The sequence below is a fragment of the Aythya ferina genome (genome assembly GCF_964211825.1).
Source record: "Aythya ferina genome assembly, chromosome: 7".
Classification (NCBI taxonomy): domain Eukaryota; kingdom Metazoa; phylum Chordata; class Aves; order Anseriformes; family Anatidae; genus Aythya; species Aythya ferina.
In genome coordinates this window covers 15,926,116-15,951,013 of record NC_140302.1, presented here as the reverse complement: position 1 = coordinate 15,951,013, position 24,898 = coordinate 15,926,116, and the positions used below count along the sequence as shown (strand labels likewise).

Genomic DNA, 24,898 nt, shown 5'->3' with positions numbered 1-24,898 from the left:
ATGAAAGCAGGTTGTATAGCATGATGTTCTCTCACATAATTCTTTCTTAATTTATGAAGTGATTTCGTAGACATTCTGTCACAGGTTACTTAATGTGAAGATTTAAGTAGATTTTTTAAAAAATGCAATTAAAAGGATCAAACATCTAGTTGTCAGCGTATTAGTCTGGTTCTCCTCACAGCTGAACACTTCAGCTACAGACATATCTTAATATGACCTCTTCTTGCAACTAAAAATAAATATCTGGGAAATGTGTCAAAATCACCATTAATTATGATTTTTAATTAAAATCTAATTAAAATTCATCCAATAGCTTGAAAGTAAACCAAATCCTAGACTACCTTCCTCTCTAGAGGTATTAGCAAAGCTTTCCTCCCAAGTCCCAACTTACCTCCAAAGAAATAAAAGAGTTATGTGCAACTTGCAGCCTTTGCTTGATTACTTGAGAGATTTCCATCTTAATGTTTTTGAAGGCTTTTCTAGTACCAAACAAAAATATACAACCCACTGGAAATAGTGTATTAGCATTATTCAAAATAACCATTTTTTTTCCTTATGTTCATGTTATCTGGCAGACAGAAACAAAAAGGGCAAAAATTAATTTTCCCTCTTTTCTGGGTGTTTTTTTTGTTAGCTGATTTTTTCTGCTGATGTATGCTATTGTCTATATCTTAGGAAATAAGATGATCTATCAAAAGATATCCAGGGCAGCATACTGCAGTGGAAAAACAAGAGCTTACATTTGTCTACCTCTTGCAGATAGCTAGCTTCTGACATATGCATCAGAAGTGTTTTTCCCAGAGGTCTGGCAGTTAAATTTTGGCAATCTATGGCCATTAAATTCTTGAGAAAGAGTTGCTTTGTAGACTAGTATGTCTAAAAATAAAATAAATTAAAAAAAAGGTAAGGCCGTTAATTTTCCTTACTATCACTCTATTTCCTAAGGTTGTCTGCGTTCGGCTATAGGGTGTGTTTAATGTGCTTATTTTTATTACCAGCTTGGTTTTGAAAGCATGGTGAACCAAACAAGACTGTTTGTTGTCATGTAGCATAGAACAAGCAAACAGTCAGAGCTCAAAACATCTTCGGACTCTGTGTATGAAGCAAGCCACAAGAGATGGGTATCGATCCAGGAGAGGATCGCCAGTCATTAGGCTGGGGAATAGCCTCAGGAATTCACCCAGCCTTGGTGATGACTTTTGTAGACATTGTGGTGAAAGGTGATCTGAAGGAAGATTTAAAGTAGGTGGGCTAATATTCACAGAAAATACTAGTAACCGGACCTTGGATGGTATGATGGGTTACTGAGAGAAAAGGTATTTGTGTTGATTGCTTTGCGCCCTGGGGCTGTTGTAGATGTGAATGTGCAGAACGAAGGATGGTGCATGGAGTGCTGTAATGCTCTGCGGGGCCTTGGAGCCGCTTCTGCTTCAAGGGGCTGCGAAGGGGGCTAGGAGAGGGGTAAAGAGAGAGAGCCACCACGCAGGGACATCACAGTCTGAAGCAGTTAGATACGGAGATAAGCAAGTTTTTCAGTATGAGAAATGAAATGCTGCATCTGAAGAAATGCTAGGAGAAGGAATAGCAGGTTTGGGAAGAGGACCCAGAGAGATGGAGAGGGATGTTGCGAATGATGGGCAGGGTGGTGAAATTGTCAGCGGTGATGAAAAAGGAGGGAGGAAGGAGGACTCGCTGGGGGGATGTCCTAACAGCTGGCTGTGGTTTGGTTGAAGCCACAATATGGCATCTGTAAGAGCCATCGATGCCTTCTAGAAATAACCTCCATCTCCTGTAGTGTAAGGAGGTGTAACTTGTTTTAAAAAAAAAAACAAAACCAACTTGTTTCTATTCTTGCTGATTTGTTTTTTATATATAACAGCTTCTTTAGTTGCCTTCCTGTACTTTTCGTAGGCATTAGCGCTCTCAGAAGTCAGGTTACTGAAAAGGCTCACCTTTCAGCATCAAGTTCAAGGAGTCAATCTTTTTTTTTCTTCTTTTAAAAAGGGGAGGGAGCAACTGACAGAAGTGCTATTGTCTCTAGTGTAATTGAGCAAAACATTAACATATCCTCCTTAGTCAGTGCTAGAGTTGATCAACAGTATCACAGCTGAAAACACATGCTGTTGCAAACGTAAACTTGTTTTTGTTAAAGTATGCTGTAATGTGGTCAACACATCCAAAAACAGGGGCCCCCTCTATGGTGCTGATGGCGGGATTTATTATTCTGTTATTTAAGGTTACGGTATGTTGCTAGGTCAGGCGAAAGGTCACAGTCCTCAGATATAGCAGAGCCTTAAGAAATATTCAGAAAGACCAACAGTTGTAGGGCACGAAACAAAAATATTATTCAGTCTAGCTCATAAGGTTCTAATTTTCTTGAATTATCCTACGTGTGATAACGGCTTATTCCTGAAGCACACACGCAAGCTCTGTTTAGCATTCACAGGCCTCAGAAGTTTCTCCAGTTGAACCTCCTTCCTTAAAACAGAGAAATTTATAAAAGCAAATACCATGTTTCTGAAGCATGCTGGTGTGACACAGTCTTGTCTTTGCAGGTCAGACATACAGCAGATAATGGCAAAGTCAGTTTTCCCACGCTTCCTGTGCCAGCTACTGACATTTTGAAAAATGTGAAAATTTTCATATACTTAAGATAAAAAGCTATTGGCAGTCTTAATTTTGAGGTCATATGTGATATGACTTGGTTATCAGCCTCTTGTGGATTGAAACAACACCATTTATATTGTCCTTTTGATAGGTCATAGCAAATGATCAGCAAAAGTACTTTTCTTGCATTTTTATGAACCCTGTTCCATTTTATATAATGGCTCTTTAGAGGTGTTGAGTTACTATATTAATTCAAAGAAACGGAGTTATGCCTTTTAACATTGTCTGAAATAGCAGAAGCCACTGGTCATTTTTTGCTTTTCTAAGTCCGTTAATAACTGTAAAATAATTTGTTGAGGTTGCTTCTTTGATCATATACCTGTCACCTTGAAATCTTGGCATTAAGAACACTATTGTAAGGCGATTTCTTTCAGTCGTTTTCTTCCAGATATCATTTATTTATTTCGATGCTTCTTCAAACTGCAAAATGAAATGTTTAAATACATAGACATGTAAATTTAGAGCTTCTGTTGTATGTCATTCATTAGAGTATACTAAGCCTGTAAGTTTAATGTGCCACTAAATAGTACAGACATGAAAACATTAGATGTCTTTAGGTAAAGGAGTTAAAGTACTAATTAGCATGCTTGTCGATAAATAAAAATGCAAAAGTAACCATGGGATTTGGGCAGCATACACTCAAATTGGTTGAAAAGGTCAATTAAATTTAAGAAAAAATACTGTCAAAATACTTAATTGGTTCATGATGGTTTGTATGTCTTTGAGAAGCAATTGTTATGAGACTTGTTGTTTTTGTTATTTTCCCCCTTCTCAGCTACTTGCTATCATTTGAGGTTTCAATTGCTTGACATAGAATTGGTGGATAATTAGTAGTGTGGATAACTGTGAAAAGCATATGTAGTAATTTAATTCTTGGTTCTTTCTAATTGCCTGCCCATCGGTAGTTTGCTAGGGTGAGAGGCTCATTATTCAAACATTGTAAATAGGAAGTATTGTAGAAATAAAAATGCTCTTATGAGTAATATGGTACTGAAAATCAAAACCCTTTAAATTAAGTCATTATTTGACAAGTCTGTCCCCAGAGCCATTGTTCAGATGCTATGAGGTTTTTCAGGCTGTGGGGAGGAGAACTAGGGTTGGCAGGTAGTATTCAATTTTACTGTGTCTGAAATAAAGATGTCATTGTTTTAAGACATGCTAGAGTTAAATGCAATAAACGATGTTTAAATACATTAGTTTACCTAACTGGGCAAACTTCATTGTTAAAGTTAAGCATCTAGTGTTAAAGGACTTTAAGGAAAAAACTATACTATTAATTAAGGTTGATGTGAAGGTCATTTTGACCCTCAAGTGTGCAAACAAATTTTTACAGTAAACCTTTTAGTTACCCTGCAGGAGTACTTCCTCCTGAGTCTAATGTCTTCTGAGGTTGTCGATCCTGTTACTTAATCCAGTCATTTTGAAGCACGCTTGGAACTTAAAGGCATGATGTGGTATTTGTGCTCAGCTTCCCTGCAGTCTCCCCAACTTTTTTATTCTGGTTTCCTTTCCTGTGACAGTTGTCTTTTCTGTAGGCTGTGACTAGAGAAAAGGCTTATTCTCAGGATACAGTGATCTGATTCTCAAGATACTGTCATCTGAAATGCAAAGTGTATCTTAGGCAAGGAGGTGTCTGATTGAATTTTATTTGGGTGGTGTTAACCCTTAAGTTTGATCTGAAATACGAGGGTAGATATTTTCCTGAAAAGTTAAAGTTTTCTTCTATTGTTCATACCTAATAAGACGCTACCAGAAAATGCAATGCTTTCATAGCAGCAGTATGACTTGAAAATTTGAAAGCTCATCAGGAGATGCTTGTCTTTTCCAACAGAATGCTAGATTTGTTCACAGAAGTCCTTCACCTGTCAAAACGCAGTATTTCACATGAAAACTTGAAACACAGAGCACAGTTGTTTCTTCTCACTTAACATCACATTGTTTCTAGGTTCACGTGATGGGATGAGTGCCTAAATGTCCTTGTTTCACGATATTCCTTTATTCAAGCATATATTTTTGTAAATTTAGAAGTTCATTACAATCACACTTCTGCTTCAGATAATGTATGTTTCAGTTATTTACTCTAATTGCAACCTTAAGGTAAAGGACTCAGGTCAGTCGCATGCTGCTTTCTTATTTGCACCAAGTCTAGATAATGTTCCCAGCTTCCACCAGGTGTAACAGCTAATGGATCTAAATTTCCTGTTTGCAAATAACATGATATCATCTCCTGCTCTTTGTATTTTCTATTGCAAAATAACTTGTAGTGTTTAACTCCCCCTCTCCTTTGCTTTTCTTTTTTTTTTTACAGATTTGAAGAACTTGTGAAAAAGTTCAAAGTAGAATATCATGCTGGTGGCTCTACTCAGAATTCTGTTAAAGTGGCCCAGGTTTGTTTTTCCTTAAAAATAATTGATTATTTAAAATATTGAGTTGGAATTAACTTGATGCTCTGTGCTGTCTCCTATGAGTAATGAGTGCTACTCAATGTATTCGTGTGATTGTGTTTCCCAGAGTATGTTTTTTGGTATATCGTTCACATGATCAATTTCAAAGTTTTACTCTTCATTCTTTTCACATAGTTTTTGTTAAGGTTGCAGTTACAAGCATAATTTGCCTAAAAAGGGTAAGGGGAGCGGGGGAGGAAGGCTTTTAAGGAAGATTAAGCCAGGCCTTTCTCATAGATAGATGTACAGCAAAAGAGCAAAGAGGCGAGGACAAGGTCCCTAGGTGCAGTGAGGAGTCCTCCCATGGTAAGGAAATAAAAAGTAAGGGGAATGGTTAAACACAGTTTGCTTAGCAAAGGCTTTGATCACTGTCCGTGGAGGTTTCTGTCACGGGCCAGAATGAGTCTGCAAGCAACTAGATATAAATTTGAGGTTGGCTAAAAGGGACCTGCTTGTTCTGTAATGCTGATCACATTTATCCTGTAGGAACTTGGAAGCTTGTCCGTAAAGGATTGAAAGGCAAAGCTTCTTTTATAAAAGGATATTTTTTCTGGCTAGTATGATGAAGAACAGTAATGATGAATTGGGTTTGAGGTGTAGTTAGATTTTTTTACAAGTAAAACATGCCTTTTGTCAAAATACTTGTAAAGAAGTATAAACTTGTGTAGAAGTATAAAAAGTACATACTTGTGTGTATATTTTTAGATTGTGTGATAGATGTACAAATCCTATAATTAAAAATATACAAACTATATTTATAACCTTTTTGTTAATGATCCTGGCTTATTAACTTCCACGCTTCCTATATAATTAAAACTTACTGCCAGATAACATTAAATGAACATTTGGAAGAAATTAAGTTATGAATTAACAAAGGTTCCCCACCACCACCAATAAAAAGGGAAAAAATGTTATACTAGTGGTTGCTGCTTCTTTGTACAAAATAGTTGCTGCTTCTATTATTTCAGAGTTGGACTCAAACTACCAAAATTGTCTGATATTTGCTTATGGCTGGTACTTGAATGTGCGTGTGGGGTGGGAAGGTTATGAAGAAAACAGAGTGATCCTTTAAATGTGTTCCCAATGCACGTACCGTGGCTGGCGTCTATGAGGAAATATGGCTGGTCTTTTACTGAGGTCTTCATGTTTATAAACCCTAAATGTCTTGTCAGATGTTTCTGTAGAGAAAAATTTTCTCAATAGAGGTAAACCTAAATTGCATGCACTTTATTGTATATAGAATTGTAATTCTGAAATGGCAATGCTTTTTAAATACAGACAGCTCTCACAGCTTTTTAGTTTGTTACTCTGTCATCAAGCCAATTTTGCTTCTGATATTTTAAAAAAACAGCAACACAAAACTGTATCAGAAGAGCTCTAACCAAGTAATTAATTGAATTCTGTGTCAGTAAACTGTTGCTTGACCCATGGGTCAACCAATCTCTTCCATGACAGGTGAGTAGAGGTCAACTTTTTGGAGGGAGTTCTGCAACTACTAGTACAGTCATGAAATTCTTACTTCTAGATTGCAGAGGCTTAGAAGCACACACACATGGTAAATTCAGAACTGGTAACTTTGAAGTGTTCAAAGAGCCTAGGATTTCATTTCCATCTCTCTTTGAAATGACCTATTTGACCTCAGCTAATTTATTTCTAAACTGTTTAAATACCTAACTGCCTTTTAGTGTAGCAGTCAAGGTGTTCAATAATTACACTAGGAAGTGCACAGAATCTGTATAGTGTGAATGGAAAAAAAAAAAAAAAAAAGATTTAAAGCAGTGAAACATAGAAGTTTATATGTCAATACTCCTTTCTTATGCTGATGAGTTTTTGTCAGTGAGCTTTATCCCTTTACCTTGGCTCTGAGTTGGGAGCCTCATTCAGCTCCAGTTGCCATCTGGAATTGAATTTGTCTCCAGAAGGGTTGTCATCTCCTAGTTTTTGTTTCAAGTAAGATTGAAACTTCAAACAGTTGTGCATGAATAACATAACATCACTAAAAGGCTTTAAAATGAGGGATGGGAGGGTGAGAGAGAGAAAAAGGAATTCTGGAAATCTTAAAAGAAGCTGTTATTCTGTAAGCTTTGGCAGAAGAAGAAACTTGAGGATGGGGGGAAAAGTTTAAATGTAAACCAAAAATTAAAACTAGAAATTCTGGAAGACTTTTTGCAGCAATAGTAATTGGAATATTTTTTTATATTTCATATTCCAGTTAGTATTGCTGCAAATATATTTTTATATTTTACAGCAGGAGAAAGCAAAGACTGATTCAAGAAGCCTGAGTGCTGGTTGAGAAGTAAGGGGCCAATAAATAAGTTCAGAGCTCTGAACACTCAAAGTGAATGTAGGTTCTCTCCAAGAACATAAGCTGGGAAGAAATACCAAGAATAACACTCTTATTAAAAGTTTTCAGCTTGTTTTATCTTGTAGGTCTACTTTTGGGGGAAAAAAAAAAAAGGTGCTAATAAAGTGAGATAAAAACTTGAAATTTTGTTTGAGAGTTCTTAGGTTGGTAAGAATAAGAGCATGTTGAAGGAAAGCATCATTGGAAAACTGACTGCAGTGGAATACAACAGTTTGAGTTGGTAATGAGCAAACAGCCTCTGAAGTCTGGCAACTGCTTTTTTTAGAAGTTTGTTTCTGAGTGGGAATAGTGTATTAAGGACTGTAGTAGGAAAATTGGACAACAGTTAATTAAGTGTTTGGAATAGAAAAGGGGAAAAACTTAAGAAGCAACTAATGAATGGGGGCCATTGAGGTGTTTGTTTCAAATTATCTGCTTCTTTAAGAGTCAGAAAAGCAGCACTATGCTGAAACCAAAATACCCAAAGGCAGAATGAGTGGGCAAACTTAAAGTATTTGTTGCAAAAGGAAAAATGAAACTGTCCATAAGCATGCTTAGATGATGTATGGTGATTATCACTTCTGTTAAACGTTCTCATATATTTTGGATATTTCTTTCAATGTATTTTTTGTCATGCCTGTAAAGATAGGAATACTCTTTGTGGAGTAGATTTCACTGAGGAGAATATTCCTGAGAAGGATAGACAACTTTTTTTTTTTTTTTTTAAAAAAAAAAAAGAAAAAGTAGTTGTAGAAGTACTGTATTTATCATGTGTGAGAAATCTGAGATGGTAAGTACAGAAAGAGGCAATAGGAAGAAGCTCTGAGCTGTGAAGAAAAATGGAAAGAAAATGAGGCTTAAATCATGGGTTTTGGAACTAAAGGTTTAAAGCAGCAAATATAGTGGAAATGAAGATTGTAAAAGTATACAAAGAATTAACCAGAACTGCAGTCAAGCTGTGAAGAGCAGAATTACTTGGAATTTTCTGGCAACTTAACAGAAATGAAAGATCTAATGTGTGCAGCCTTAAAGACAGATTTTGGCAGGTAAGGTACTAAAGGGAATTTTGGTAATTTTCTTCAATATTGTCCTGCTGTAGGACAGACTTCAAATGTATGGCATGATGCAGAATCAAGGTATGGTTGGAGGTTTGTGAGAATCAAAAAGCTGAATGCGCCTTGCCCTAAGTGTGCCTTGTGGGGACAGGGTTTATTGGCAGGTTTAAAGAAGAAAAAGGTCTAGCTGTGGTAAGGACAACAGAAAGGATGCTTAGGGACATGGATTAGTGGGTGGCAATGGTAGTAGGGGGATGGTTGGACCATATGATCTTTGAGGTCTTTTCCAACCTTAATGATTCGATGATTCTGTGATTGTTGAAGAAGTGCTTCTGAAGTGCTGTGGATGACACAGATTTCTGAACACGTAATGCAAGCAGAAAGAAACAACTATCATGGAGGGTGAAAGCTCTGTAAAAAGAAAAGGAAGGAGCAAATAAAAAACAATTTTCTTGCAAAAGAGGTCCAGAACACTGATTTATAAATTGAGGAGATGAAAAATAATGGCCATAAGGATGGAATAAGGACCAGAAACCCTGAAGTATCACTCTTATTTCTTTGTGTAGTGTATTATATAAGTGTTTTCATAGGTACAATATTTATATGTTTTAATCCCTGAAAATGGTGAAAGGGAAGACCTAAGAAGTACACTAATAAAGCCACTGAGATACGATGTTTATATTCAAGTCTTCAGGGATATCAATCTTGGTTGAACATATGTTGATCTTCAGAAGAGTGAGGAGGTCAAAGTGATTTTGGCTTGACCAAAGTGAATTTATGAATGAGAGAGTATTCCAGAAATGACCATAATAGGCACAAAAATGGAAAAGATAACTAAGATTTGAGTTTTCTCGTTCCTTAATGAGTTTTAAACAAACCTCAAGTTATGTCTTTGAAATATGAATTTACATGAGAACGATACCGATAGAAAGAAGTGAGGAAAATGGAAACAGAAAAGTGTGTGAGGGAAAAGACAAAATGGCTCAAGAGGTTGGGAAATAATCTGGGAGGAGAAAAACAATATAAAAATCACAACGCTGCTCTGATTCTGTGTCTCTTGCTGTCCCAGCCATTTTTCTTTCTTACCAACGTGCTTTCCATTGTCCACTTGCATCTGCAATTTCCTAATACTTTGCTAATTTAAGTTAGTTCATCTGGAAAAAAACAGGTAACCAGAACAGATTGGATACAAGGCCTTAAGGAAAAGTAGTCTTGAAAGAATTACCTTCTCCTTTAAGACTTCAGTACTGAGTAGAAAGTTTAGTCAAGAACAGACAGACTATAAAAAAATGGGGAGAGGGAAAGAGGGGTAATGGTAGAAGGTTTTCCTGTGTGCAGTACAATACAGAAAGCAGTTGGAGTCCAGCTTGTCAACAAAAATGCAGGTAATGGAGGCACTATGTTACTGTTAGGCATGGTTGTTGAGATTATTTTTTTCTTGGCTCACTGTTAGGGAGTGTTAGTAACTTCAAACTCTGGATTGAACTTGAAGTACTTGGGTATTACTTACTGAATTGCTTGATGGTGCTTTGTGAAATGAGGACTAGAGATGATAAACTGAATTGCAATCATTTAGTTTTTGGAGTAGAACATAATTTACCTTTGGTTTGCTGATCTGTGCGTTGGAATTGTTCTTTTATTTTGACTTTTTGTTTTGCTTTGTGTTTAAAGTTGAAGTTATGTTGCACACTTAAGAACAGGGAGGAATGGGGGTATCAAGTTGAAGCTGCAATGTGCTGCTACTCTGACCTTTACTTGTCTCATTAAATTTTGGCTTTATATCTAATATGATATGTGACATCTTGCTTTAATCTGAGCTCTTGTAATCCCTCCGAATGATTGGATCCATTATATTGGATCTATAAAATATGCATACATGTAACTGCATGCAGTTCATAAATAATGTATTGTTTTAGAGTTCTGCCAACAAACTAAATTCAGATATGTGAATACAGTGTCTTACTACTCCTCAGCTTCTTTCTGTTATTTTAATTAAGACTATGTGCCTGTCTAGTACCAGACATTGATCTGGAAAGGGGAAAAATCTGAATCTTTTAATAGGGCTCATGACTTTAAAGCATCTAAAGCAGATGTATGCCCTGTCCACACGTGCAGGCTATTGCTGACCAGGCCATATTTTGCGTGATTTTTATCAGTGTTTATTTTGATTTTGGAGTGCTGAGCTTAGAATAACTAGTCTTTGAAGTTTTATCTTTCTAACTCAAGTGCTGGATTTCAAGTATAACTTGATAGCATTTTATAACTTGGATTTTAAACAACACAACCTTGGCAACAAACAGCATGTTTTTGTTCTTGTTTTTCTGAAAGTGCACATAAAGAATGTCACATTCTTCTTGCTCTGAACGGGTGCTCTTAGTTTACACTCCGTTTCTTAATAGCTTATTTTCTTTCTAACACTTCTGCTGTTGCTGAAGTGCTAGAATGGATCTAACTTAGCCATTAGAGAGAGCTATATTCTGTCATTTATTCATTCTCAGAAGAACTGTGAAATTCTCATTATACAATTTTTATTACTAGTGATGCCAGGTGAACTTGGAAGAACATAGCTTGACACATTTCAGTTTGAATTTGTAGAACTGGCAGATAAGGGAAAAACATAAGTTTATAATTCTTGGAAGGTTTCTTATAGATACTCTTGGGACTTTACAATAATGTTTTTATAATATCAAATAGTAGTGATTTTTGGTGTTTTTTTCCGCACTGCCTCTCACTATCCAAATGTCAGCTGTTGTGGTTGTACAACATTTTTTGCAAAAAGCCTAGATACTGTTGTTAGATGTGTCAGTAAAGCTTGGTTTTAAACGACAGTCTGTGTTCCTTTACTCTGAATAATGTGTGGATTGAAATGTCTAATCAAATAAGCAATAATGATAAGAGGAAATCATATGATGGTAAGTTATTCTGAGCATTTGAGTCTCAGTGCGTTCTGTAGTTAAGGGAAGTATGACGCCCACTGTCAGCCTATATTTCAAGGACTTGCAACTTCATCCCGTCTTTTATTCTTCTAACCCAGTCTAGCATTGCTGATCTAAAGTGATTGGGCTTTTTAGCATTCTAATAAACTGATAAGTTCAGAAATATAATTTTGAAAAAATGAACTGATTCATGCTTTTTTTTACAATATGTGTAATGTGCTGAAGAGTTAGATGTTTTTTAAATTGTTACTATTTGTTCTGTGGGTAATTAGCCAAACTTTGATTTTATGTTAAATATATGTGTCTACTGGGTCATGTTGTGTTTAATCCAAAAATAGTCTGTAAAACTACAGATTTATCTATAAAAATACTTGCAGGCATAACTTTTTAAAAATACATTAATATATATATATATTAATAACACCATAATTTTGTAAAATTTATAACTTGCTTCACTGCAGTTGGCTATATGGTTAAAATTAATTTGCATGTATTTGTAAGGTAGTACCCTTGGATAAACATTATTACCGTATCTACTCTACAAAGTTCATAACACATTACTTTTTCAGTGTTCAGTCATTCAGTGATTCTCCTCACTTTCTTATAATTCTATATAAATAGGCATATAATTGTAATGAATTTAATCTTTTCCTTGCTAGTGAAAATTTCAGTATCACTTCTATACAATTAATTAAATTATATTTAATTATAAGGAGGCAGAGCAGGAGGAAAGGTTTGGCTCAGGAGCAGTTCTCAGAATGTATTGAATATGCATAACTGGAAGAGAGGTAGTGGAAAAGTTAACAGGGCAGTCACACCAACATCCTTCTCAATTGTGTTTTGAGGTAGATACAACTTGTGTGACCCATCATTCTGCTATGGAGCCCATCATGCTATCAACTATAAACGTTCTCTGTTCTGCTTATTGTGTGCTTAAATACTGATATCACAAATGGCTTTCTTCAAAAACAGTTTCTAGAATAGTGGAATAGAGAGGTAGGCGCCCTGCTTTTTGAACCATTTGGGTCAGAATCTTAAATTCCTCAGAGAATACGTTTTGGCCTCATGCTCTGTATATTCCTTAAGCAACTTCATTACATCCTCCCACTCAGATGCTCTTGGTGGCCCCAGCAAACACGTGTTTCCAATATTTTCAATAGTTCAATCCAGCTTTCAAGAAGTATGAAAAAGTGTTCCCTACCATTTTTTTCTTTTCTGTGATTTAATAAACTTAGGGTATAGTCTCACCTTCTCTGCCAGACAACAATCCTGAGATGTGTTCCCTCCTCTGCCAGCTCTAGCGTGTTTCTGCTATGCCTTGCAGCATAACACACCAACAGCATGGCTTCCAGTCAGATAGCACTTTCTCACAGCTATTGAGGAGAAAGGAGAAAAAACAAATTGTTGAGATTTGCTGCTACTTTTTCTTGTATATGCTTTGCTAAAGTTTGTGCTAGTAGCCAGTAGACTGAACCTCTTAAGCATCTGGCCACAGTGCTGTGGCCAGTCTTCATGAGTTATTCCTTAGTAAAGGAATAACAAAACATGTCTCAGTGGTGACAGAAACAATCATTTGAATAAGTCTGTCTCTGTGAAAAGTAGCTCTTCCCACTATTGCAAAGACTGTGTCCCACGGTTAGAGCTGTGGTGGACGGTGTCACATGCCAGTGACATCAGTTTACTAATTTTATCTGTTAAGAACATGTTGTAATTAACGTGCAGTTCCAAAATAGCCTGTAACAGCACTGCAGTGATCTGGCCGTGCTTCTGACAGAACAGCCTTCCTTCTTCAGAACTGTAACACTGGGAAGCTTGAGTCATTTTGTTGTAATGCTTCAGCTGATGGCCGCAGATACCAGAGAAATTCTGGAATATTTACATACTTCAAAAAGATTTCTAAACCTTTTTCTCCACTGTACCTTAGTCAGTCTCAAAGCCTTAATCAGAGCTACGTGTAACAATTCAAAAAAGTAACAAAACCATGTTAGCACTGTGGCAAACTCAGTAAAGTTCCAAGCAAGTTTTCCCCAGGTTAGAAATCCGGGTACTTCTCAAGCTTTCTTGGACTTAGGAAGGAAGCCCATACATTGTTTCTGTGGTCCTGGACCAGGTATTGGGAATAAATGATGCGGTGCTGGAGGACCTAACTTTTCAAGGTTAAAGATAGCAAACTTCCCCCCCCCCCCCCCCCATGCATACTGGTATTGGTGACTCGCAGGTAATAACCGTGTACAACACTTTGTGCACATTTGTAGACTGTGAATGTAAGGTCAACAAATGGTAGGATAGTCAGAAAACCACGTTCTAAAGAGCCTGTGGCATTTTTCTTTCTCTTTGGGGCATTTTCAAAGCCCTTCAATGCAAGGTGCCTAAACTTGTGCTACTGAAAATGAGGCAGTTCCAGTCATACCATTGTTAGTCTACAACAGGCTTTGCAGACAGATGGTAAATGTTAAGCACTGTAGTATAAATGTCCTGCTTGGGCTGGCCAGTGGTCATGTGGACTCACCTGTTTGAAACACATAGACTTGTTTATTCAGGTCATGTCCTCACCAGCAGCACCAACAGAACCATGGGGAAAGTGTCTTTCCTTAGGAAGACATTGAAAATCACTTTGGAAAAACAGTAAATAGTTGTGCAATCGCATTTCCCCTTAAGTCCAGTGAGATAGGACCTTGAAACTCTCCTCTTGTTGTTGTGTTTGAGTTTTGGAGTGTGCACATGGCCTCTGTTCAACCATCCACAATTGTATTTTATTTAAATGTTTGAAAACTGCTTCCGTATTTCAGAGTCATCAAACATCAGTCATCCACATGGAATTGGAAGACATTGTGTACATGGTAGCAGTTTTCTCCTGCTGGAAGTGAAATTCAGCTGCCTGTTGCTTGATCCAGTTTCTTTGCCTGTTTAGCTTTGTTAGCACCATATTTTGGAGCTATAAAAAAATAAATTATTTTTTTTGAAAGCGACCAAGGAAGCTGGGCTCTGTATTTAACCTAATATCCAGCTGAGTGAGGGGACTAAAACTTAATTGGTTTTGTTTTCTCTTGAGCAAAGGCCACATCTAACTTGTGAGCCATGCTATAAATGAGAATGAGATGAATTAATACATTCCATAACTTACGCTTATCCTGAAAACAAACATGTTTTTAGGTAACACAATAATCGGTTGGGGTTTATTCTGAAAAAATCAACAGCAGGAGGTATCACAGAGCAACATCTATGGGACTAAGGGTGCCATCCTGTGAACCTTCCAACCTTTCTGTACTCTGAGTGACAACACGACCTGCTCAGAACCTTTCACGTGGTGACGCTGTCCATGCAATGACTGGCTGATGGCACTAATGGTTGAATGACATTTACTTGATTTGTAGCCATTACCTGACACTGGAAGGAGAAAGACTTGTACATCTGGCAGTCTCAGAAGAGAGGGCAAATTCCTGTGCTTCACTGATACTAATTTGGCATGCCACTCTAGTCTTGGAAGCTCAGGAGCTGCTTTATCCTTAGCAGCTCAGTAAGTTACATAACTACATCTTGAGCAATTAATTAACATTAAGTGATGTGATACAGTGGGGAGATAATCAGAAATGTCAAATTACAGGAGTTCCTTGCACATCTCTAGAATACTCTGGGAATGTACAATTTTCCCAAAAAACGACACTGAAAATCTTACTGTTACTTAACTCTATGCAGGTTCATATTATATATGCATACTATATATGCAGTAACATACTATACTTGAAGACTCATTGCTTTCCTTTGAAAGTTCTAGTTTAACTGTTCTCAGTATCTATTAGATATTTTCATAGGCTTATTGCTTAAAACAATTCCTTTCTCTTTCAGTAGCTTACATATGTCAGACTTTGCACTTCTGAATTGTGAATTTAACTTTGCTGCTGACTTGCTTTGTAGCCATATAGTAAATTAGTATACCTGTCTCTCACTTGTGTATTTGATGAATATAATTATGGTTTATCAGAATAGAAATTTAATATGGGAGCTTGCCTAATTTTTTTAAGAATGCAAAAGGAGAAGGACAGCTAATTTGATCAGTTGATCAGGAGGTAGGGTAGTGTTCTCCGATTTGAGCATGCTTTCAGAGGAACATGTAGGATTGCCTGACCAGTCAGTGCTGTACACAGGATGGTTAACTGGCCTTTGCAGTGGCTACCATTATGTGCTTTAGGGGAAAAGAGCAAGATTTCCCCTTCAAAGAAAGCATATAGGGTAATGTAAAGAACACCCCATAGCAACGTGTTGTCCTTGGACTGCTCCATCAGCAGTTAACCTACATCTAGGCTGTGAGAGCTGGTCTATGGGTATGCTTATTGTTGGTATTCATGTCTGGTTCTGTTTTGTTTTAAAAATCTAAACTTTCTAGCTTGTTACTTTTCTGATACATGTTGAGTTTTGCAGTTCATTTTTTCCTGCTGCAAAGTACTATTTTGGAGGATTTGGCCAGTTACCACTTTCGAACAACTCTAGGAGAGTATTTGGCAGGTGTGCACAAAAAGGTCACAGGATCTGAAAGGAAAGCATGCCTCTTGTGTACTCTGAATTTCTTCAGACATAAATGCAGCAGCTCCGCTTAGTTTCTTGTTATGCTGTACCTAATGATCAGTGAAAGTTGATGGGTTTGTATTTGTATGAAATTCTGTGCTTGTGTTCTGCTTTTTACTCTGAGGTTTCACTTGAGTGAAAGAAGGATCATATATGCAGAATAGTTAGATTTTGCATACTTGCCCTAGCTATTCACTGTAGTATCTACCTGAGAATCTTCCCCCATCCTCAGACATGGCACAGTATCGGGACTAACTGAACCACGTTTGAAGTATTTTTGCATTTTTTTCCCAAATCACTACAGATTTGCCTCAGGAAACAAAATACTTGGATAAACTTGCTTGTTTTTACACACACAGCTTTTATTTTTATTTTTTCTTTTTCAATGCTTCTTAGGAGAAAACTACTTTGATTTACTCAGACATCTTTAGGCATTAGATGCAGAGAGTTTATAATTTAAGTGATGTTTACTGATACAACATATATTTGATACTATATACAAGTCTGTGTAAGAAGAGTTAAATTTAGATATGATAGTAAAGTGAAATGACTACACCCAGTTATTACTGAGTTTCTTCATGACACTACAGTCTGCCAAATAAATGAATTAATTCAAGAAAATGATTTACTCTTGTTCTGTCAAGGGCAACATTAATGCATTGAGATATATTTGTAAGCCCTAAGAGCAGAAGTCTCTCTTGCACTGTCATTATAGTGGTGCAAATGTGCTGTAGGATTAACAAAGTTTGTTAGTCTGTCTCTTAAAAATATACCCTGAAATCACAGTGATTTCATTCTGTTTAGATCATAAATAAAACAACAAGTTTTTAATTTTTTTGAAGACAACTTTCCAGGGCTAACTGTCGGAGATGAACTGGAATTTTCTGCCTTCTCCATGCATCTAGTTTGGAAAAAGACTCTACCTGACAGAAGGTTCTACATAACTCATGATTGGTTCCATATTCTACACTAGGTTGTTATTAAACAAAGAAGGAAGCTTGTTGACATAAATGCCTAATACTATTACTCATTGTTCTGGTTCTCAAAATACACGGTGTACAAGCTGAGACTATGGAGTGTTTGCTTAATAAGGCAAGGTGACTTTTACGTGGCTTCAGCAGTTCTCACCTGTGATCTAGAGATGGGTCAGCTTGTTCTGTAACAGCTGCTGAATTGCTGCAACATGCAGACCAAAATACTAAGAGAAAATAGATGCTGGTTTATTTTAATTTACCAGGCTGTCAGCTGCAGTAGAACAGTAGATATGTCATGAGCAACTAAATTGCTCTTGCAGTGAGGGCAAGGGTTCCTGGGAATGGGATCAGTAGGCTGCTGGTTAAACACCACTGAGCTATTCCATGAAAATCTGTCCCTGCTCATGAGTCACAGTTCTGTGCCTAGGCGAGAGCCCTGAAAATCATTTTTTCCTCTCTAGAGGGTACGTATTACAGAAGCCTGTTCAGATTATGATCAGTGGTGTTCAGCTATGTAAGTTGTAAGAAGGAAATTGATCTCAGGTTGTGTTTTCAACTTCTGAATGTAGCTTATGATAATTGAAAGGTAATCCAAAATTCAGCATTAGTCTAATTATAGTAATTCAAAAATTTGGATCCCCAAATTAATTTTAGTAGCAATTGACATATGTGAAATAAGGATATCTTAATAATAAGGTGACATAAATTGCCTTTTAAAATTGCTAAGAAAAGTTTTTAATGCTGCTGCTTACAACAACCACCTAGCCCTATTTTTGTAAATGAGATCTAGTGGTGATGCATCTAATGAGCCAGATCCATAAATTCAAGCATTGTCTATTTAAGTTGTTGTATTCTATCAAAAATTATTCCAAAGCTTGATTTGATTGAAATATTGAAAATACCAAGAAGTTAGCACCACAGGAATACACTTAAGTTGCAGTTATACCTTAGCACTAAATGAATTATTATATCATTAATTGCTTTTTAAAAATACTTGTGACTTACAGCACGTTGAAATTCTGTTTTTCAAAATTGTTTTGAAATGTTCTTGTATTTTCTCTTGTCAAACATTAGTTGCCCCTGCTAAGAATTTGGTGACATTTTGGAGTCATGGAAATGAAAGCTTGCATCTCAGAGAAATGACGACCTCCTATTTTCTTCCCTATGTAGAAGGAATCAGTTCTGGAGAACAGAATCTTTCTTTTGAGGAAGTAACGAAAAGGACGTTTAATGAAGGCAAAGGAATTACGCTCAAATTATTAGTCTCTTTTGAGCATTTATCCTCCTGTTTAGTTAGGTTGTTTCTTCAGACCTGTTTCAAAGAAATATTCCCACCACCCCTTTTCTTTTTGATAAGCTAGTCTGTGATCTTATAAATTGGGCAATTTAACAAGCTTTGCCATCATTATTGATTGAAAGAGAGCTTCTTTTCAAATGCTTTTCAGTAGTCCCGCAAGAGACTGTGTACCTTTTTTTTCCACTAAGCATGCTCTCGGATCTAGGGCGTGATCTAGCATGATCCAGAACTGGTGGGTAGCAAAAAAAGGGCAAGAAGGCAGGAATGAAAGGGAAATTTTCCATTTCTGCCATCCTATTTCTGGTATGGCTGGATAAAGACTTTAGGTATGACAAATATAACTTTTCAGAAGCACTAACATGATTTAAAAAACTGTAGCTATGACAGTTTTTAAATTTACATGCATAATGTAAATTTGAGTTTTATGCTGGGAATGCTGCTGTGAAGTAGACCAAGTGTGATTTTTTTTGTGACAATCTAACTGTGCTAGAATTTTAGACTACATGACTCAAAGCTGCCCTGCTAAAAATAAAGCAAGTTTCTGTTTTAAAATGTGAACTGTACACACAGAATATATATGCAAATAAAAGAACAGTGAGCTTCTGAGTATGACACATTTTTGGTGATATTTTGTTTCTATAACATACCATTCAAAGGTTTAAAGATTCTGAGACTAAGATACTTAAGTATTAAAAGAAATGGTAGCTAGGGCTTGATTGTAGGAAGCTACCTGTGTAAGGGACCCCTATGTCAATAGTACTCTTTTTTTTTTTTTTTTTTACTAATAAAAAAAAATTAAATGCATCAATTGGAGAGGCAGCACAGGATTAACATTCAGGCTTCCTTTAGGAAAATATTGCGTGCAAGGTAAGTTTTAAAATCAATTTAAAGATTAATAATTAAATTCCAAGGTACCTTCACTTATGAAATGAAGAATGTCATAGCATGCTTTATTAAAAATATTGAGTTATAGTAACTATGTTCCAAGGCAAGGAAGCAAGAACTTGTATCAGGTAATTATTTTTTAATTGCAACATGATGGAGTGAGCTGGCATTTAGGGTTCTTGGTTCTCCCATATATCTTTTCATCTGTTCATGGAGAAATATTGATGAATTATTTTGTTAGTTGTATCAAAGTGAGCCGTAATTATTCTTTCATTTTTCCAGAAGGTGATGGAGAAGGGGGAGAATTTGGCCATTATCTGCCCTGTGTTCCTGTCAGGTTTTTCTCATTTTACCAACGTCATGAGATGTGTTTAGGATACTACTTTGAAGGCAACTGAAAGCAGAGTTTTGACTACGAAAAACAGGTTTTCTGTTCAGTTAAGAAGTTGGACACAAAATTGTTCCTAACTCATGTCCTCACATGCTGTCTGACCACTGAAATTGAACTTCTCCATTACAGTGCATCTGGCTTGAGGAGAAGAGACCTGTTTCACTTGCTGCATTTACCCTTCGTGTTATTTTTTGAGCATATAAAATACACCAAACGTTCCCAGTTTGTTAATAAGGCTATGTTTTAAAATGGTATGGATGAGGCAGATTAAATACAAATTTTAAAAACAGCCCCCACCCCCTCCCTTCTGTTGTTTGTAGGGTTTCTTGATGGTTGTGTTTGCTAGTCTGGGAACATCGAATGACTTCTGACACGAGACAAACTCCATGCAATTTCCTCCTTGTCACCAGATCTCTGCCAGTGTTTGCTTTCTAGCACAAACTCCCTGTACCTCTTGTGGATCTGTAGTCTTCCTTTGTTATTCAGCTTTCTTTTGCTTTTCCTGTTTTCACTATTCTGAACTTGAAGGGAACATGGCCTTTTCTTAGGGAGCCACTCCAGGTTACCCATCTGTTTCTAATGAGACGACCCAGATTGCAGTGGCAGGATGTCATATACTAGAAGCTTCCTTCCTTCATTCCTTTATTTATTTTTACAGTAATCTTTGGGAAGGAACGGTAGCTGTGGTAGCTCTTCGATATTGATGAATTGGTATTTTGTTAATAGAGTGTTTGTCAAGTACTGCTTACCTTGCCAAGTATTGTGACCTAATGTTCTTATAGAAGGTGCACCTCAATGTTAATTTAAGAAACTGTTTCTTTATTGCTTTTTTTTTTTTTTTGGAGTAAGTTTGAGTATATTGTCATAGGAGTGGAGTCCAGCCTGTCATGTAGTATCATACTTGAATTGTAGGCATCTGCATCTCTTCTAAGGAGAGCAGTAGAGCCGTTTTTGATAGTGTATAATTACAAAATATAATTGTAATCAGTTTATCAGCTTTAAAATAAAAAGGAAGATGAAAAAGAAAAGCAATTTGCTTCTGTGTCTATTTCTGTGTGATAACTTTTCATGTCTTAAGATTTTTTTCGAAAAGCAGATTGAAGGACAAACTCCAAAAGTGTCTATCTTCTGCCCTTATTGTGGATCTTCACTTGGCCTCTCTGTTATGTTGAGTTTTATGGATGCTTGGCAGCTCATAAGCATTCACTTTAATGCATCTGCTGTTAGGGTCTAATCAGAAGGGTAATGAAAGAAAAGATGGAGACAGACTTCCCACATCTGTGTTTGTTACTTGGCCCATAGCTCAGAGATCCAAATGCTGGATCTACTATCAGTAGTAGTGATACCAAAGGAAGTTTGGGAACGATACACTATGGAAACTGACATCTTTGTTGCATAATTTGTCTTGCATGGAGTGTTTCAGACCTCTGTTTTCTTTATGTGGTAGTTAGAGTTCACACGAAACCCCAGGCATTATGAAATGATGTCAGTATGCAGACATGAAATAATTGGGTGTTTCCTTCAAGTCAGTGCAGACAGCATCACTTAAAAGATTGCAAGAAGTATCAACATAAATGAAAAGCAATATATTGGGGCTGAACCAGGTCTGTGTAGAAGTCATACCAGCAGAAAGATGCAGCCTTTGCTAGAAATTAGTACTTAAAATTTATTTTACTTTGTTAAAAATGTTAAACAGCTTAAGATCTTCTTCAGTCTGGGTAAAAGCTTTTAAAAATGCTTTTTTTATTATTGACCAGAAGTCTGTACTGTTATTCTGACAGATATAGGTTTTACTTTTGGGACTTGCATGCTTGCTTACTCAGCAGTATACCTGGAAAATACCCAGGGCTTAAAATAATGCCGTCTGGTGCAGAACATGGCAACTCAAGGCTGAAATGAAAGCATACGGTTGTTCTCCATAACATACTGAAACTGGCTTCAGACCACGGTTTTCAAAGTCCTGCATGTGCTGACTGGACTACCTAGGGGACTGCTGCTCCTTCAGTGGTGAAGATCTTTCACAACGGCTGTCCTCTTCAGAAACAGGGGAGCTATTAAAAGTAACAGCTGCAAAATCTGGAAAGAAATAGTCAAATTTGCAGATAGCAGAAAGTAATTTATAGCTATGAACTCTAACTTACACATCCTAACAGAGGACAAATGAGTCAAGTTAGTGCAAAGCGATATATTTTACGACCATTTTATATCATTTCTGATTGTGGCCTAGATTTTTCCTGATGATCAGCCCACAGAAACTTTCTTCCAAGGGAAATGAGTGACCTCAGATCTTACTGCTTTCTGAATCACCTGTAAACTTGCTCAACACAGAAAATAAATCCAGGATGGATGTAGGAATGTGTGATTTGCACTGACTGCTTTATTTTGTATGGATATACCACTGTTACGTGTGGCTATAAATACTTCAAAAGAGAGATTATTTTCACGTAGAGTACTCTGCCAGAGGGGAACTCTGATTTTACTACGTTGGCACATGTCTTCAGGGTCTAAAGTAGTTGCCTGCCTTGCTTTTGCCTAAGGCCTTTGTTCAAAATTGATTCAGAAATGAGAACAATACAAATACCTTCTGAATCCCTCTCCCTTCCTGTACCTTCGGAGTGTGTTGGTATCAGATGGAAATTCCTGCTCCTTAGAGCAGGGACTGTCAGCACGCAGACAGTTCTCACTGATACAGGCACATTGCGTAACGTTTCTTTTCTCAGTTGGACAGTGCTGTCTTTTGGCCATAATTTGTTGGTGGAGGTAAATTATATGGAACTCCGTAATGACTAAAGTAATTGTTAAGTCATACATTTCAACTGTAGTTCAAAGAAATTTTTTTCTGTGAAGTTCTAGGGGCATCTGGAAGGAAGAGATAGCCAGATGATGCACATTAGAAACTTTTAGTGCAAAACTTTCAGCGATCGTGACTTCAACAAAGTCATTTGTTTAGAAGTAGATGTATGTTTATGTAACTACACCTAACTACTGCTAGCAGTTATGGTCAGGTTTTAATTTGCAGGAAGGAAATATATTAAAAAGTACTGGGATTAAAAAAAAAAAAAATAAGCAGCAGTGTGCTCTTTCGCTTTCACAAATAGTTGTGGAATAGGAGAAAACAGTACGCAAAAATGATAACCCGTTATTATACCTCTTGTGTTTATTTGCTTCAACTCTTTATCATGCTATTTTGAATTTTGGAGTTCTATGATCTTTCTTTTTTACTTCTCCATTTTCATGAATGTTGATGCCTTTTCAGTAACTATTAATGATAATGCCCATTTCATTTCTTGCTTTCTATAGAGTAAAAATAATACAGAGATCTTGAATAACAAGATATAAGTGTAAAGGAAGATAAATATGATAAAGAGTTTCTGACAAGACTCTGAGAGACAACTTCAGGGAAAAGAAAGATTTTCTTTTATATACCTTTAGAAGTATTTATCTCTACAGTTCCACTAGAAGTTTTTTTTTAAAAAGATTGTTTTCCCTGGGAAAATGGGGTGTCAGGCAGTTGATTTTTACCTACTGTTTCTTTGACCCTTCTTTCAGTCTCATTGTACCCCTGTATCTCAGTAAATAGAGTTGCATGTGCACTCAACAATTCCTGTTCAAGATTAAAAAGGGGGAGTAGTAGATGAGAAAAGTGAACTTCACTGGTAGAAATAACACATATTCCAAGCAACACTTCAGTAATTTCTGAGTGAGAAATAAGGACTTAGAGCTGAGACGGGTCCATGACACTGCAAAATGTTTCAAAAACGTTCTTGGGCTTGGTATTCTATTTACTTAAGCAAGCATAACACCATTGATTGACTTAATTCCTGATACTAGAACATAATTCTTTAATCATAGTAGCTGCTGAACTTGCATACTCAGAGATTTTAGGGTTCCTTAAGTAATGGAGTGAGACAGTTGCATAATCTTGTTCAAATCTATTGTTATCATCCCATTCAAAACTTGGTGTTTCTTGAATAGGAAATACAATAGAATGTCTTGACCACAAGATTTTCAGGGCAGACCTACTTGCTCTCCTCCATCTGTCATATCAGGGCTAGGTGCTGTTAACAGTTTCACAGTACATTGATCTTTTTACATGGCATGTGGTGCATTACCTAGACACGATGCAACTAATGTGAGGCTTCCAGCTAGGTATCTTCGCTTTGGTTGGTAAACTCAAACTGTCACAGCCTGCTCTGAGTTGTGTTTTTTTTTCATATCTCATTTTCTGTGTGAGAATGAGTTAAAAACTGTCTTCTGTATGACAAAATCATTTATCAGGCATCTCTATCTATTAAACCTCTAATATATGAGTAATGGTATTTGGAGAAGATGATGTGGTAAGATAGATTTAAGGCAATGCTTTTGAATTCGAGTCAGTCTTCATTATCACAATGAATACTAATTTTCTGCTGGGGAGCAATATCGTATCCTGAAAACTTATTTTCTAGGTTCACAGAGAACTTTATCGTACCAGTTCTGAAGTCATTTTTAGCTAAACAAATAGAAAAAGATTGGTTTACAAATATGTTTTAATATTAAATGAGCTGTTGGGTACCTGATAACAATTCTTCCCGTGTTTCTGTGAACTTAGGGAAGTATCACCTTATTCATAACAAAAACAGTGTTTTGAGATTGTAGTTCAAATAAAAATCCACAACTGTTAAAGCCCCATGCCAAAGTAGGAGCTACATTGATTGGATATGAATTGAATTTAACGATTGCAGTTTTTCATGAAAGAAGTAATGAGTCCTCATCAGCAAATAGCTTCTTCTAGCAATTTAATTTAAGATGATGAGTGTCATGGCAAACTTTTTCAGTTTGGGGGCTTTTGTTTTTGCTTCTTTTTCTCCTTAGTTAAGAGTTGAGCTAGCATGGTGATGAAACTGAGCTGCGGGATAGATGACTATTTAAACAGATCATTCAGAAAATGAACCAGAATGTAAAATTTAACATATCATCTAATAGCAATGAAATATGAAGCTAAATTTATTTCAAAAGCCCTTTAAGGCATTTTTAGGTAGCTTTTTATATATCTTTATCTTGTTAATTTAGGCATTACAAGAATGGAATTTTGAAGTTGGCAATTAGGAACTGGCAAGTACAGGGTTTGGGTTGTTAGAGGTAACTGTTCTCCTATTACTTCTCTGTCTTGCATTGCTCAGAGTTTTCTGTCACTGTAAAACACAGTACTTGCCAACATGGGTGTAAGAGTCATAAATGCATTCTGACTTTGAACTACATTGTGTTGATATTTACTAGAGAAAGACTGTTATCTCTGTGGATTTGAGGAAGAAAATACAGAGAAGAAGCTTTTCATTTTATGCTGTCATAAAATGAAGCTT

The 24,898-nt window shown here is 36.5% G+C and overlaps 1 protein-coding gene across 2 annotated transcripts in view; it reads left to right on the top strand.

Moving 5' to 3' along the window:
- ADK (adenosine kinase) overlaps positions 1-24,898 on the top strand; it is a 278,828-nt gene that overhangs the window by 67,701 nt on the left and 186,229 nt on the right. For both annotated transcript variants that reach the window (XM_084526511.1, XM_084526512.1), the window contains exon 4: positions 4,976-5,054. In XM_084526511.1, the coding sequence (XP_084382637.1) occupies positions 4,976-5,054 (79 nt within the window). The remainder of the gene's footprint in view (positions 1-4,975; positions 5,055-24,898) is intronic.